At 37.0% G+C, this 14,294-nt stretch overlaps 1 protein-coding gene across 1 annotated transcript; it reads right to left on the reverse strand.

Annotated features, from left to right (window-relative positions):
• Positions 1-4,230: 4,230 nt before the first annotated feature.
• On the reverse strand, positions 4,231-13,447 carry tsg101a (tumor susceptibility 101a). Its single transcript, XM_067435794.1, has 10 exons — positions 13,091-13,447; positions 10,773-10,860; positions 10,632-10,697; positions 10,387-10,550; positions 10,125-10,251; positions 9,072-9,129; positions 8,795-8,889; positions 5,964-6,166; positions 5,606-5,845; positions 4,231-5,504 (listed from the first exon to the last, which is right to left on the reverse strand). The coding sequence occupies exons 1-10, from the start codon at positions 13,130-13,132 to the stop codon at positions 5,415-5,417; spliced, it is 1,173 nt and encodes a 390-aa protein (XP_067291895.1). The 5' UTR covers positions 13,133-13,447; the 3' UTR covers positions 4,231-5,414.
• Between the last annotated feature and the right edge of the window lie 847 nt (positions 13,448-14,294).

Below are 14,294 nucleotides of genomic sequence, written 5' to 3' on the forward strand. Positions count from 1 at the left end.
ATTAGTTAAATGATTGTTCAGCTATATTAGAGTAACACTCCATTGTGTTCCAACAATCCGTTTTTAGAAATAGGGCTTACTCAACTTCTTTCGTACATTTAGATATGTGGGCAAATGCATTTTTGTCTCAGTGCATGCATTGTTTTAGTTTGGCAGGGTCGCCGCTAGCTTAGCTTAGCATAATGAAGGGAATCCTATGTTGTCAGTTAGCATGTCCCGAGTAAAAGTGATCCAAAAAAACACCCACCTAATTACTTCTTGTGGCCTGCGTACGAGTGGCTTACAGATAGGCGATGCAGATCAAGACTAGGCGATTTCCTATGCAGATATTAACTTGGGACTATATTATGAGGAAGCACAGGTGAAGCACTGCTACTTGGGCACAATATCTGCTACTTGAGCAGATATCTCTGCGCTCAAGTAGCAGTGCTTTGCCTGTGTTAGCTGGCAACATAGGATTCCATTCATTATGCTAAGCTAAGCTAGTGGCAACCCTGCCAAACTAAAACAATGCATGCACTGAGAAAAAAATGCATTTGCCCACATATCTAAATGTAGGAAAGAAGTTGAATAAGCCCTATTTCTAAAAAATGGTGGAGTGTTCATTTAACTAGGTCAGCCGGAACCGGAAACACTTCCCATAACACCTAATGTATTCGTTACATCATAAGAAGAATGGCATCTACGCTAATGTTAGTCTGTTTATCCCAAAGTTTACTGCAGTCAGCCGGATCTGGGCCGTATACAGATCAGATGGTGGACCTACACCCAGACATGACCAGTGCATCCCTAAAGTGTCAATTGTAAATCCCTAAATTGGCTTTGTAAAAAGCACTATATAACTAAAGGTGTAACGGATCACAAAACTCACGGTTGGGATCACATCACAGATCACGAGTAACAAATTGGATAATTTTCGGATCAGAAAAAAGGGGAGGAGACTATTCTTATTTGCTTTCCATTTATTGTATGAAAACCTTTGGTGTAAGCATAACTATGGTTATGGTTTTAACAAAAATAAAATAATTAACTAGCTGAGTAGATACAATTTTACTCAGTTGTTAAAGTGTAAAATGTGGAAGAAAAACCTATGATGTGAAAATGGGCCAGAGTCTATAAACATATAAAAAAAAAAAAAAAAAAAAAAAAAAAAGATTCGGATGTCAACATCCTCACGAATCATTTAAAAACCAAAGGTTGGTCTGAGCATGACTTGTCATCATTGCAATTCTCTTTGTAGGCCTACACTCTTTTATAGATATCATGTTTAAACACACTACATTTAAACAATGTTTTATTCAATTATGTCCTTTATATTTATATAGCCTAGTACCTACTTTAGAAACAGGCTATAGACTATGTTAAAATAAACATTTTAAATGAGAATTAATACTTTAGACAAAAACAGCAGATTCGTTTTCTTCTTTCATTTTTTAAAATCTTTTTAAAAGAAATCCTGCAGGTCATAAAAAACTTTGTTTTGCCACCTCCAAGAAAGGAGTGCTCTCCATTATTTCACTTGTTTACCTAAAGCTAAATGCCATTTTCCTTTCTTTACCCAAGGCAAAAATCCATGTGTTGACTTTGAAACAGAGTACACTTTACATTATATGGATCTGTGAATTGAATTACTAGATTTTCGCATCAATATGTTTGTTTTAATGCAGACAGTGCACTGTCACTTTAATTCAGTGTGTCCAGCACAGCAAAAGCTAGATTCAGTGTGGAAACGATCGCCACACTTTGCACTGACAGACCAAAACGGCGTGCAGTGTGAAAACTGTAATCTATTAATATCGGTACGGAAAAAACACGCACCGCAAACAAAGTATGTGTGAAACGGGCGTCAGCAGGTGTCGCTTCAGATAGCCATGCTCGATGTATTGCCACTTTCATACGGCTTTCTCAGGCTGCTGCAGTAAAGTTACCTACATACTGTTAAAGTTTTTTGTCCACACCACCCTTATTCCGTCATCATTATATTTCACTCGGAAGCCAAACTCTCATACATGCGATTTGAATGATGCGGGAGGCTTTTCAAGTTCTCTGCTAGCCAATGTTGACTGATTATTCCTTGTTCACATGAACAACTGCTGTGTGTACTTTCACTGAAACTCTGCATTGTGTTTAATACAAAATTACTTAAAAAGCAATATCTGCAAATAAACGGTCTTTTACTCTGCGATCGCTAAACAATTAAGATTAAAAGTTTTTAAAAAATGCGCCATGGGTCGTGATCCATCAACTGCGATCCGTTACACCCCTATACAGTGAGGAAAATAAGTATTTGAACACCCTGCTATTTTGCAAGCTCTCCCACTTGGAATTCATGGAGGGGTCTGAAATTCTCATCGTAGGTGCATCTTCACTGTGAGGGACATAATCTAAAAAAAAAATCCAGAAATCACAATGTATGATTTTTTTTGTATGATACAGCTGCAAATAAGTATTTGAACACCTGTCTATCAGCTAGAATTCTGACCCTCAAAGACCTGTTAGTCTGCCTTTAAAATGTCCACCTCCACACATTTATTATCCTAAATTAGATGCACCTGTTTGAGGTCGTTAGCTGCATAATAGACACCTGTCCATCCCATACAATCAGTAAGAATCCAACATCTAACATGGCCAAGACCAAAGAGCTGTCCAAAGACACTAGAGACAAAATTGTACGCCTCCACAAGACTGGAAAAGGGCTACGGGAAATTGCCAAGCAGCTTGATGAAAAAAAGTCCACTATTGGAGCAATCATTAGAAAATGGAAGAAGCTAAACATGACTGTCAATCTCCCTCGGACTGGGGCTCCGTGCAAGATCTCACCTCATGGGGTCTCAATGATCCTAAGAAAGGTGAGAAATCAGCCCAGACCTGAAAAGAGCTGGGACCACAGTTTCCAAGGTGACTGTTGGTAATACACTAAATGGTAAATGGACTGCATTTATATAGCGCTTTTAACAGACCCTATGGCCATCCAAAGCGCTTTACATTTTTTGCCTCACATTCACCCATTCATACACCGACGGCGATGTCAGCCATGTAAGGCACCATCCAGCTCGCCGGGAGCAGCTGGGGTTGGGTGTCTTACTCATGGACACTTCGACACTTGGTCAGGTGGAATGATTGAACCACCAACCTTTCGGTTTGTAGACAACCTACATGAACCACTGAGCCACTGCCGCCCACTAAGACGTCATGGTTTGAAATCATGCATGCGACGGAAGGTTCCCCTGCTTAAACCAGCACATGTCCAGGCCCGTCTTAAGTTTGCTAATGACCATTTAGGAGAAAGTGATGTGGTCAGATGAGACCAAAATAGAACTTTTTGGTCATATTCCACTAAACGAGGAAGAAGAATGATGAGTACCATCCCAAGAACACCATCCCTACTGTGAAGCATGGGGGTGGTAGCATCATGCTTTGGGGGTGTTTTTCTGTACATGGGACCGGGCGACTGCACTGTATAAAGGAGAGGATGACCGGTGCCATGTATTGCGAGATTTTGGGGAACAACCTCCTTCCGTCAGTAAGAGCATTGAAGATGGGTCGAGGCTGGGTCTTCCAACATGACAATGACCTGAAGCACACAGCCAGGATAACCAAGGAGTGGCTCTGTAAGAAGCATATCAAGGTTCTGGCGTGGCCTATCCAGTCTCCAGACCTAAACCCAATAGAGAATCTTTGGAGGGAGCTCAAATTCCATCTGTCAGGCCAGCAACCTGACAGATCTAGAGAAGATCTGTGTGGAGGAGTGGGCCAAAATCCCTCCAGCAGTGTGTGCAAACCTGGTGAAAAACTACAAGAAACGTTTGACCTCTGTAATTGCAAACAAAGGTTATTAACATTAATTTTCTCAGGTGTTCAAATACTTATTTGCATCTGTATCATGCAAATAAATAGTTAAAAAATCATACATTGTGATTTCTGGATTTTTTTGTTTTTTTGATTATGTCTCTCACAGTGGACATGCACCTATGCTGACAATTTTAGACCCCTCCATGATTTCCAAGTGGGAGAACTTACAAAATAGCAGGGTGTTCAAATACTTACTTTCCTCACTGTATATAACTAAAGGTGACTTGACTTGATTACAGCATTTCCAACGGTGCATTAAAGAGCATCAATATCAGGCTGGTCTAGAGTTCAGTCCTCAAGGTCAAAATACCAGCTAGCACATTGGCACCTGCCAACCATTTATTACACAGACTGATATGAAAACATGATTGGTGACTATTCACAAATCTATCATGATTAAAGATCATGTTCTTTTATTTGATCTGCTTGACAATTTACAGCCTGGAACAAATATTAGGGGGTAAAGTCTCTAAGAAACAGCAACTCAATTCACATCCCAAAAGTGCATTAAAACAACTGCAACTGAAATCCAACAGCTAAGATTTAAAAAATATATATTTAACACATTTGGAATATTAAACAGTCTGAAAATGTAAAGTACAGTACAACGGTTTATAGCTTTTCAGTTTTTAAATGAAACATTAGTAACAATCCATACTTTGAATACAACTAAACAGTTATACCATCATAACAATAAATCTGGAACAGCAAATAGTTCCCAATTGTGATGAGATAAATAATAAATTCAGTAAAAGAAATGTAATAAAACTGAAATCTTGAACCATAAGTCAATCACTGTTCTCCATAAATGACATATTTTACCCCAAAATAAAAAAAGGAAAAATAAATTATATTTTGCATAAAGTACATTTTTAGACAGGTTTTTTGAATTGTGATTTTTCACACGTTACCCTTAAATTCTCATTGTCGAGGAAAAAAAAAATGAAATGTCTTATTTTCTTAAACTGATTTTAAATTATGCTTATTTTAATTTGAAAAAATTATGAGAATTTTTACTGTATTACAGTAATGACAATAAAACATATTTTATCATTATCACAAACGGAATTTTAAGGGGTAAATTAACTTAAACTGTCCTGAAAATGACACAATGTAAAAAATAAAAAAATATTTTGTGATAGTTCCTGAAGTAAAATAGGAGTTTTTATCCACAATTGAGAGCAATGTTCTCACATATTTCCTGTGGATGTCACATTTTAAACGTATCACTTTGTATGGTTAATAGCAGTAGTATCTAAAGCCAGAGACCCAAACGCCTGCTGGTTTAACATGAGAAGTTCAAATAAAAGAAGGAACATAATGTTTATGACGTCTTATTTACTTCTAATTCTCAGGACTAGTTTTTACCTTTTAGCATTATCGTACCTGATTTGCTTTTCCAAATCAAGAAAATAAAACCAGGGCAGTTCAGTAGCTAAAAGACTCACAGAAGTAAAATATCATAAACTGTCAAACTGCCACGGACATACCAAAAATACCAGATCAGAGTCATATGATCAGAGCTGAAGTGTTGGGAGAAGAATGTACCGGTGGCGGCTAGGTCAGTAAAGGTCACTAAGTCCAGCGGTCTTTCGTGCTTTCTGCATGAGCGCTCGCAGCTGGAACTGTTTTCGGGACAGCAGACGCACATGCTGAGGACAAAAACGGGACGAAGGGGATGGGATGTCAAATATAACACCAAGGAAAGTCAAATACAGGACATTAAATGCCAAAACTTTTGTTCTGAACAAACCTTGAGAAAGACCTCCAGGTCAATAACTCCTCTACGCAGGGCTTCTCCCAGGTAAAAGATGGTGTCCTCTATAGCATTCTCCTCTGCATACAGGTTTAGGATCTGTTTGTAGAGCGGGGCTGTGGGTATGATCACGTCGTCAATGTCATTGTTTTCTGATTGGTTCTCCATCTTCTCCAGAGCTTCACTCAGTTCCTCGTCCTTCTTCTTGAGGAGCTCAATGTTTCTGTCCACCTCAGCCTGAGGGCACACACACCACAGACACCCATCTAACATCACACTTCTACCAAAACTGTGATCTCAATGCAGAATTTGGGAAGAACAACCTTCCCTATAGAATAATTGCAAACGTTCATACCACTTCCTGGTCCAGGCGGGACACCATGTCTTCCAGCTTCTGGTGTCCCTTCTTCAGGTCTTCCTCTGTCCTCTTCAGGGCGTCCAGCTCAGCTTGCGCTCTGTCCATCTCCTCCTTCATTCTCCAGCGCAGTTTATCACTCACAGCTGAAATTAGTGATGCTCGGATGGTGTCCTCACCGATGGTACCATCACGACTTGGACCTGGAGGGAGAAGACAGACATTGGGTCTCATTGAGATTGTGTATGTACTGATCCACAATCAGGATCTTCAAGCTGTCTCGCTGACTCCGATCTTCTGAGCTGACTCCGATCTTCAACCAGATGGAACTGGACAAATATTCTGACTGTTCGGATCTAATATGACTTCTGACTTGTAATGTTGCCTAAATCATAATCATACACCGTTTGTTCGTTGGCCAGAGGAGAACTGGCACCCCGACTGAGCCTGGTTTCATCCCAAGGTTTTTTTCTCCATTATGTCACCTGCTGGGAGTTTTGGTTTCTTGCCACCGTCACCCTTGGCTTTTGGCTTGCTTAGTTGGGGTCACTAAATTATTTGACACCAAATAAGAATTATCATAAGAATTTAAATGAGCTAGATGACATCATTGTTTTCTCCAGAGCGACTGTACAGCTTTTTATTATAACTCTGATTATATTTGTCTGGGGAAAAAAGACGTCATATACACCTAGGATGGCTTGAGGGTGAGTAAATCATGAGGTAATTTTCCTCTTTGAAAGAACTATCCCTTTAACCCACCCTTAAACCCATACCACCAAACCTGTCCCTAACCTTACACATATCCCACCTCAATAGCAGCAAAATTGCTTTGCAATACAATATGATAATGAACACATTAACTACATTGTACTTATTTTTTGATGCAAGTACATAGTAGTTAAGTACACTTAACTAGAGGAGAACTGGCCCTCCGACTGAGACTGGTTTCTCCCAAGGTTTCTTTTCTCTATTCTGTCACCTGATGGAGTTTGGGTTTCTTGCCACAGTCGCTTAGTTGAGGACACTAAATATTCAACTATATTACTGATCCCTGTTATCACTGTATAGCTGTTTTAAAACAATCTGTATTGCAAAAGTGCTATATTAATAACGGTCTATAGAAACCTAATATAACGTGTGTCCAGATGCAAATTAGTAATGTTTCATGTTTTTACACCTTTACAACATTTCACTGTAAAAAAACAAACATTGTTGTCCAATATTCTTTCTATGTGCTCTGGAGAACGCCTGCTGTCAGAGAGCAGCTCAGCTGAAACATGTCCATATCAGCCATACAGAGACACTCAGCATGATTATAGACTCACACATTCTGCATAGCACTGTAGATAATGTCATGGTTCAAACCTAATGATGAGAGTTTACTGGGGACTGTAATCCTCTTCCCACTCCTGCCACTCTAAATATACCCACTAGCCTCTCTGTCAAACTGGATGTACCAAGTCCTTTGACCTTTACCAGCTCAGAATCTAGTTACAGGCCCAACCTTTCAGAGCGCTCCAACGAGGTCACTGTAAACGAGGCACGGAGCCAGGCAGAAGACCAGAGGTCAGGGTCAAGACAAGGCAGAGATAGATGGTAGAGTGAATATAAAGGGTGAAGTGTGTTGTACTTTTATGAAACTGACATTAACACGTTGTCTCATGCAATTCAGGGAGGCCTATGCCTTGTCCAGTATGTCCGATATCTTATTTTAGATGAACTCCCAATACTGCAATATACTCTTGAAAATTGAGTTAAAGTGTAGTTAAAGAATGATGTATATAGTATGAGCATTCTGTATGTGTTGCCAATTCAGATGAACTCAGATGCAAATGCAGGGTCCTATCATACACCCGGTGCACTGCGATGGCAGTTCACATCCAGTTCTACGTTATTCAAATAGAAAATGCACTCATGCCCATCTGTTCGCCTATAGGTCTGCTGGTCTGAAAACGAGGTGTTCAGGCACATTGTTATTTTGAAAAACTGAAAACGACGCAGTATTTTTTGTTATTTAAAGGGCGTGTTAGTAATGTGCACCTATAGACAGATGCATAACATGCGTACAGTCTGCTTATTACACACACACACACACACACGGGATGCACATCAGCACACAAACACTGTTAAATATTAAAAATAAATCTTAATTCCTCTCTGAAGAAGCGTTTAGTCTTTCCACTTGAAAAGTCCGCCATGTAAATAGTAAATCCACCATGGCGCGAGCACAAATTGCTTTTAAAGGGAATGGGAGATGAGACTGATTGGTTTATTGCACGTTTTGCCCAAAAAACACCAATGACTCCAATTTAGCCAATTAAGATTAACGTTCAGTTCAGTGAACTTTTTCATATTCATATTGAATGCAGCTACTTCAGATTAACTAATTTAGATTTGCATTGAATGCTGCTAATTTAAATACAGAGTAAATGCTGGATAAGGGATAGAAGGTTGCTAATTCAGATGAACTCATTGGCACACCAAACACTGCAAATTTAGATGAAATTCAGGTTAAATTAATTCAGAATCTAGTTATCACTTTATCTCTGATTTAGAGATACTATCCCTTTAATATTGCCAGTTCAAATGAATGTTGACAGTTAAGATGAAATTCACATCAATCCAGAATTCCAGATGCAGAACAAATGTTGCCATTAAGGCGGAAAGGAAGCTAGGAACAAGTCTGAACAATTACATCTGACGCCTACAAACTGAATAGAAAATGGAATCCTTATTGCTTATTCCAAGGTACTGTGAAAAGTGGGTTAAACTTATATATGAAGGAGTTTAATTCCAGAAATGAACCGAAGGCAAACAAGACAACTCACCCACGGTAGTGACAGGAGTCTGGGAAGTGTAATGTGCCGGACCACCTGAGGCAGGATAAGCATTACCTCCTGGGTAAGGGTAACCTGGGTAACCACTGAAGCAGACATAAATCATTACATTACCAATTAATCACATGCTTTAATTACAACACAGCCTTTTAAACCATGTGTTTTCACGAGTGTCATAAGTGTTGGAGAATATATTAACATCTTTAACAGGTTTATTAAATATTGTTCATGTTGTTGCATGTGATATTTGGTCAGACTGAATCATTACCATGGGTTTGGGTTGGGCCCATAGGGAGATACTGCTGGCATTCCTGGCATATAGGACTCTGCAAGGAGGAGGACGACACAAAACAAATACTTTAATATGCTCTGCCGGTGCAGGGAGACATCTGCTGTTTTGAAAAAGGCATTACTTTGAAAATGGGAATGGTTAAGACCAATATAATTTGGGCATTGAAAATGTAGACTTTCATGTGATTACATTTTTCAGCTCCAACTGTTTATATATGAATATGAAACAACCTACATGTGGTCACTTAACCGTTAAGTGATAATGTGTAGCATATTTATTATATTAAAGTACATTTCGTTTACATCATAACAGATTGAAGCATCTATGTTTTACCACCATGCATCTTATAAGGATATATCTCCAGGTCAAGAAATGTCTGCATCCTATTGCCAAAACCCCAAAAATATATATAAATTATATTTTGGAAAAATATTTTAGTACTATTAAGATTTTTCACTTTTATTCAGTTTATAATTTTATATATTTATTTTATTCAATTTATATATTTATTCAGTAGCTACAAATGATGTAGTGTTGTGTACTCGTTATTCTTATAAATTAAATTAAAAAAACTAATACTAATTATTTTAAAAATTGAAATAAAGCTGAAATAAAATAAAATGTAAATATTAGATTATTTTTTAACAAACTTAAACTCAATAAAAAATGCTAACTGAAATAAATATGTTTAAGTTAAAGTAGAAAAATGACTCAAAATAAATTCTAAATAAATTTTAAAATAAATTTAAAAATAAAAGCTCATTCAAAATATAAATAAATGCTAGATAATATTTTCTTTTTATTAAAAGAAATAATAACATTGATATATATACTTTACAATTATAAATAAATAAACTTTGTTCGTATAGTACAAATGTACTTAATTTCTAAACCTACAAAATCTAAATAGTATATAAATTCTCTTTTTTATAATTAACAACTGTCCATATCACTTAGTAAATGTTTTGTTTTGTTTTCTGAGATTCACTCATGAACACTTGAATTGAAGAGATGGAAAAGCGTGCTTACGGTTGGGGGGTCCAGCTGCTTGGAAGGCCTGGTAAGGAGGTTGTGTGGTGGGTCTGGAGAAAACCGGCGGCTCCTCACCAAACACCACAATCATCACCTGGATAAGCCCGTATAGATCTGACTGAGGCTAATGCGCCAGGAGAAAAATTATATAAAAGTTGAGTGAGAGATTTGACATGTTCCAGGTTGCAAATTTCCATGAAAACTAAGACATGCCATTGATATTAAATTAAATGATTTTTAGTGATGGATCGAGTCGTACATGCTTCCACTCATGCAGGTAGGGCAGGTAGATCTTGCCATTGGCATCAATGTGTTTGCCTGTCTTGATCATCATCGCACTGGTGGGCTTCACAAAACATATAGGAGGATTGTAGGGATACGTATCCAACAGCCACAAGCACACAGGGATATTGTACACATTCCCTGAGAAAGGAAAAAAAAGTATAGTTATAAATGTTATAATGTTCCCATCATGTTTACACCTTAAATAATCATCTAACCCACCTCTATAACTAACTGGTACGGTTCCTGTGAGGCTCATCAAGTCTCTGGATGATCCGTCATTAAACACTGTGAAAGAAACATCAGTTACTCACAAAAACTACATGAGATCTACAAAGAGCAGATAGGATGAGAGAATCTTACCATATGCATCCATAACGGGTTTGAGGTCTTTGTACTGAGAGATGACATTTGTAATCTCTCGGACAGTCAGATCTCTGTACTTGTATTGCTAAATAAAATAAAAAAAATACACTAATATAAATAACCCAACAATCAGATTAACAAATTATTGTTTCCATTATAAAGTCTTATCACAATTAATTGTATGAAAAAACATTGAATCAACATAACTATTTAAATGTTTATTCAATAATGATATGCTAAGCATTATATACACTGATCAGACGTAACATTATGACCTAATATTGTATTGGTCCCCATTTTGCTTCCAAAACAGCCTTGACCTGTCGAGGCATGGACTCCACTAGACCCCCTGAAGGTGTGCTGTGGTATCTGACACCAAGATGTTTGCAGCAGATCCTTTAAGTCCTGCATGGCCTCCATGGATCAGACTTGTTCGTTCTGCACATTCCACAGATGCTCAATTGGATTGAGATCCGGGGAATTCAGAGGCCAAATCAACACCTCAAACTCATTGTTGTACCACAGAGTTGTTTTCACGCTTTGTGGCAGGGCATATTATCTTGCTGAAAGAGGCCACAGCCACCAGTGAACAATGTTTCCATGAAAGGGAATAAGTTGCATGGTCTGCAACAATACTTAGGTAGGTGGTGCATGTCAAAGTAACATCATGGATAGCAGAACCCAATGTTTCCCAACAGAACATTGCCCAAAGCAGGTAAGTGATACACACTTTTTACATCACGGCCACCCACGACCGTTTTACATCAAGGCCACCCACGGCCGTTTTACATCACGGCCACCCACATGATGTAAAAGAAATTGTGATCAGACCAGGCCACCGTCTTCCATTCCTCCGTGGTCTAGTTCTGATGCTCACGGGCCCACAGTTGGCTCATTCAGCAGTGGACAGGGGTCCGCATGGGCACCCTGACTGGTCTGCGGCTATGCAGCCCCATACACAACAAACTGTGATGCAGTGTATTCTGACACCTTTCTATCAGAACCAGCATTAACTTCTTGAGCAATATAGGCGACAATAGCTCGTCTGTTTGACCACACAGGCGAGCCTTGGCTCCTCACGTGCATCAATGAGTCTTGGCCACCCATGACCCTGTCGCCGGTTCACCACTGTTCCTTCCTTCCTTCCTAGAGACTGAAAAGACCAGGAACACCCCACAAGAGCAGCAGTTTTGGTTTCTAACACATCAATTTTGAGGTCAAATGTCCACTTGCCTAATATATCCCACCCAGTAACTAGAGATAATCAGTGTTATTCACTTAATTCGGTGGTCATAATGTTATGCCTAATCAGTGTATGCAATAATGTTTGTTAATGTTATTAATTTAAGTTATTATAAAATATTAATATAACCATTTTGACTTTAAAAAGGTAAAACAACATGAAACCAATACGTTAACTATTTTAGTATCTTTATATAAATAACCTGTCTAATACAAAAATATAAACTGAACAAAAGTTTGAAAGTGGGTCTTGCCATGATAACATAAATAAATGTTTAATTTGAAGTAGTAAAATTACTCAACTAAAACTGAAATAAAAAATAAAGCTAAACAGAAATATAAAAAACAATGAAAACGTTTTTTTCAAATACAAATACAATGACAAATGCATATAACAGAATTAAAATAACTTACTAAAACTTAGTTAAATTTAGTTATTAATTTCAAAATGTTAATAAAAATTGTTATAGTATATTGTATCATAAAACAAAACACGTATACAAACGTACATTAACGCGAATGAGAAAATCAGCAAAATAACAAATCTTATGCTAAGATTCATTTTCTTTATATTTTCTTATTTCAAAACGGTCTCCATCATAAAAGCCTAATCACAATGATTTGTGTGAAAATACTGAATTAAGATGACACTAAATGTGCATTCAACAATTAACTGTTACGTGTAAACACCTTTGGTTACACTTTATTCTAGAGTGTCATTACAGTGTAATTATATATATTTAAGTATTGAGTAATAGTGATTAACTACATTCACTTACTATAGTGTTTGATTTAGAGTTAGTTGCATGTAATACATCATTTACGGTTATTACTATGATAGTACATGTAACATCACATTTATTTAAATGTATATAAGATTTTTAAAATACACAAATCCAGTATGACAACTATGTTAGTGCATCTTATATAAATACAAATAGCCTGCCTAATACAGTCGAAGTGACATTATTTTACATTTTAACACAATAAATATGAAATGCCCATCATAATAATTAAATTTAAGTAACGTAACTATTCAAATGTGAGATTAGACCAAAAGGCACAATACAAACCTTCAGCATCTTTTTCAGAGCTCCTTCGTTGACAACAGCCATGATATACTATACAAATATAACAAACAAACAAACAAACAAAACACACTACACTCCTGAGAAGAAGAAAAAATAATAAATGTGTGAAATATATGAATGTGTCTCAGCTCAGGCCAAAACACTCTAACAAACCCTAAACACTCGTCTTAACGCCTATTGTGTGACACAAACACACTCTATACTCCTTAAAAGCGCATTAATATAGGCTGAATTATAGCTATTTAAAGAGACTTCAATTAATATAAGTAAAGTCGACGAGTGTTCATATCAAGAAAGATAAACAAGACGAGCGCATCGAGCGTCAGTGAGATAGTTTCACTTCCGCTGGGAGTGTATTGTATTTTTCAAAATAAAAGTCTGACACGTAGTTTTTGTTTATGACAATAAATGACAAGAATGAATGTAAATAATGTGTGTATATATACCCCCTGGCCTATTGTATATTTTCTTTTTCTGTGTAGAGTTTGTATACTTGAACTTTTGTACAATAAAAAACAAAACAAAACAAAGCAAAAAATCATATCTAATACATTAATGGTGTATTACATACATTAAATGTGTTGACTTGACAAAACTTGATAAATTTAAAATACTTTTAAATTAATGCAATGAGTCTCATTTTTTAAGTGTTATTATAGCATCATAAAGACCAGGGGGGGGGGGGGGGGGATGAAATTACATGAAATGACATGTATAGGCAAAAACAAGAGGATTTTTTTTCATTCACCAATTTTTTCATAACCAAACTTTGTAAATAAAGATGATTCTGAACTACGTTATGGGAGAGCCTATAACTGAATGAATGGGCTCGATGTAAAATGGCCATACATGGGTTTCCCATTCAATGCAATGCAGTCACTCTCTAATTTGCATATTAATGTGTTCTTGGAGCAACAGAAGTGTAATAATGGCAGTAACAGTTGGAAACATTCTCATAATAATATCTAATATTTTATTGGAACAATTATATTTAATAACAAAAAGTCATATTTTGATTATAAACTCCATAACATTTTCCTAAGATGTTGATTTATGTCAAACAATTTGAAAATGTGTCAATTTAAATCATAATTGCAAAATATTATAACATTTCCATTAAAGTGCTAAATTTCATCATTCAGTCATTATTAAAGACCAAGGAGAAGTTGTTGTCCTGGTAGAACCT

The sequence above is a fragment of the Pseudorasbora parva genome, chromosome 25 (genome assembly GCF_024679245.1).
Source record: "Pseudorasbora parva isolate DD20220531a chromosome 25, ASM2467924v1, whole genome shotgun sequence".
NCBI lineage: Eukaryota > Metazoa > Chordata > Actinopteri > Cypriniformes > Gobionidae > Pseudorasbora > Pseudorasbora parva.

What these genes read in the sequence shown, in the direction of transcription:
- tsg101a (XM_067435794.1), bottom strand. Translation starts at nt 13,132, where the DNA reads ATGGCTGTTGTCAACGAAGGAGCTCTGAAAAAGATGCTGAAG. An exon ending in ACCCGTTATGGATGCATATG is followed by an intron (nt 10,698 to 10,772) that starts GTAAGATTCTCT and finishes TTTCTTTCACAG; the next exon opens with TGTTTAATGACGGATCATCC. An exon ending in ACCTGCATGAGTGGAAGCAT is followed by an intron (nt 10,252 to 10,386) that starts GTACGACTCGAT and finishes CTGGCGCATTAG; the next exon opens with CCTCAGTCAGATCTATACGG.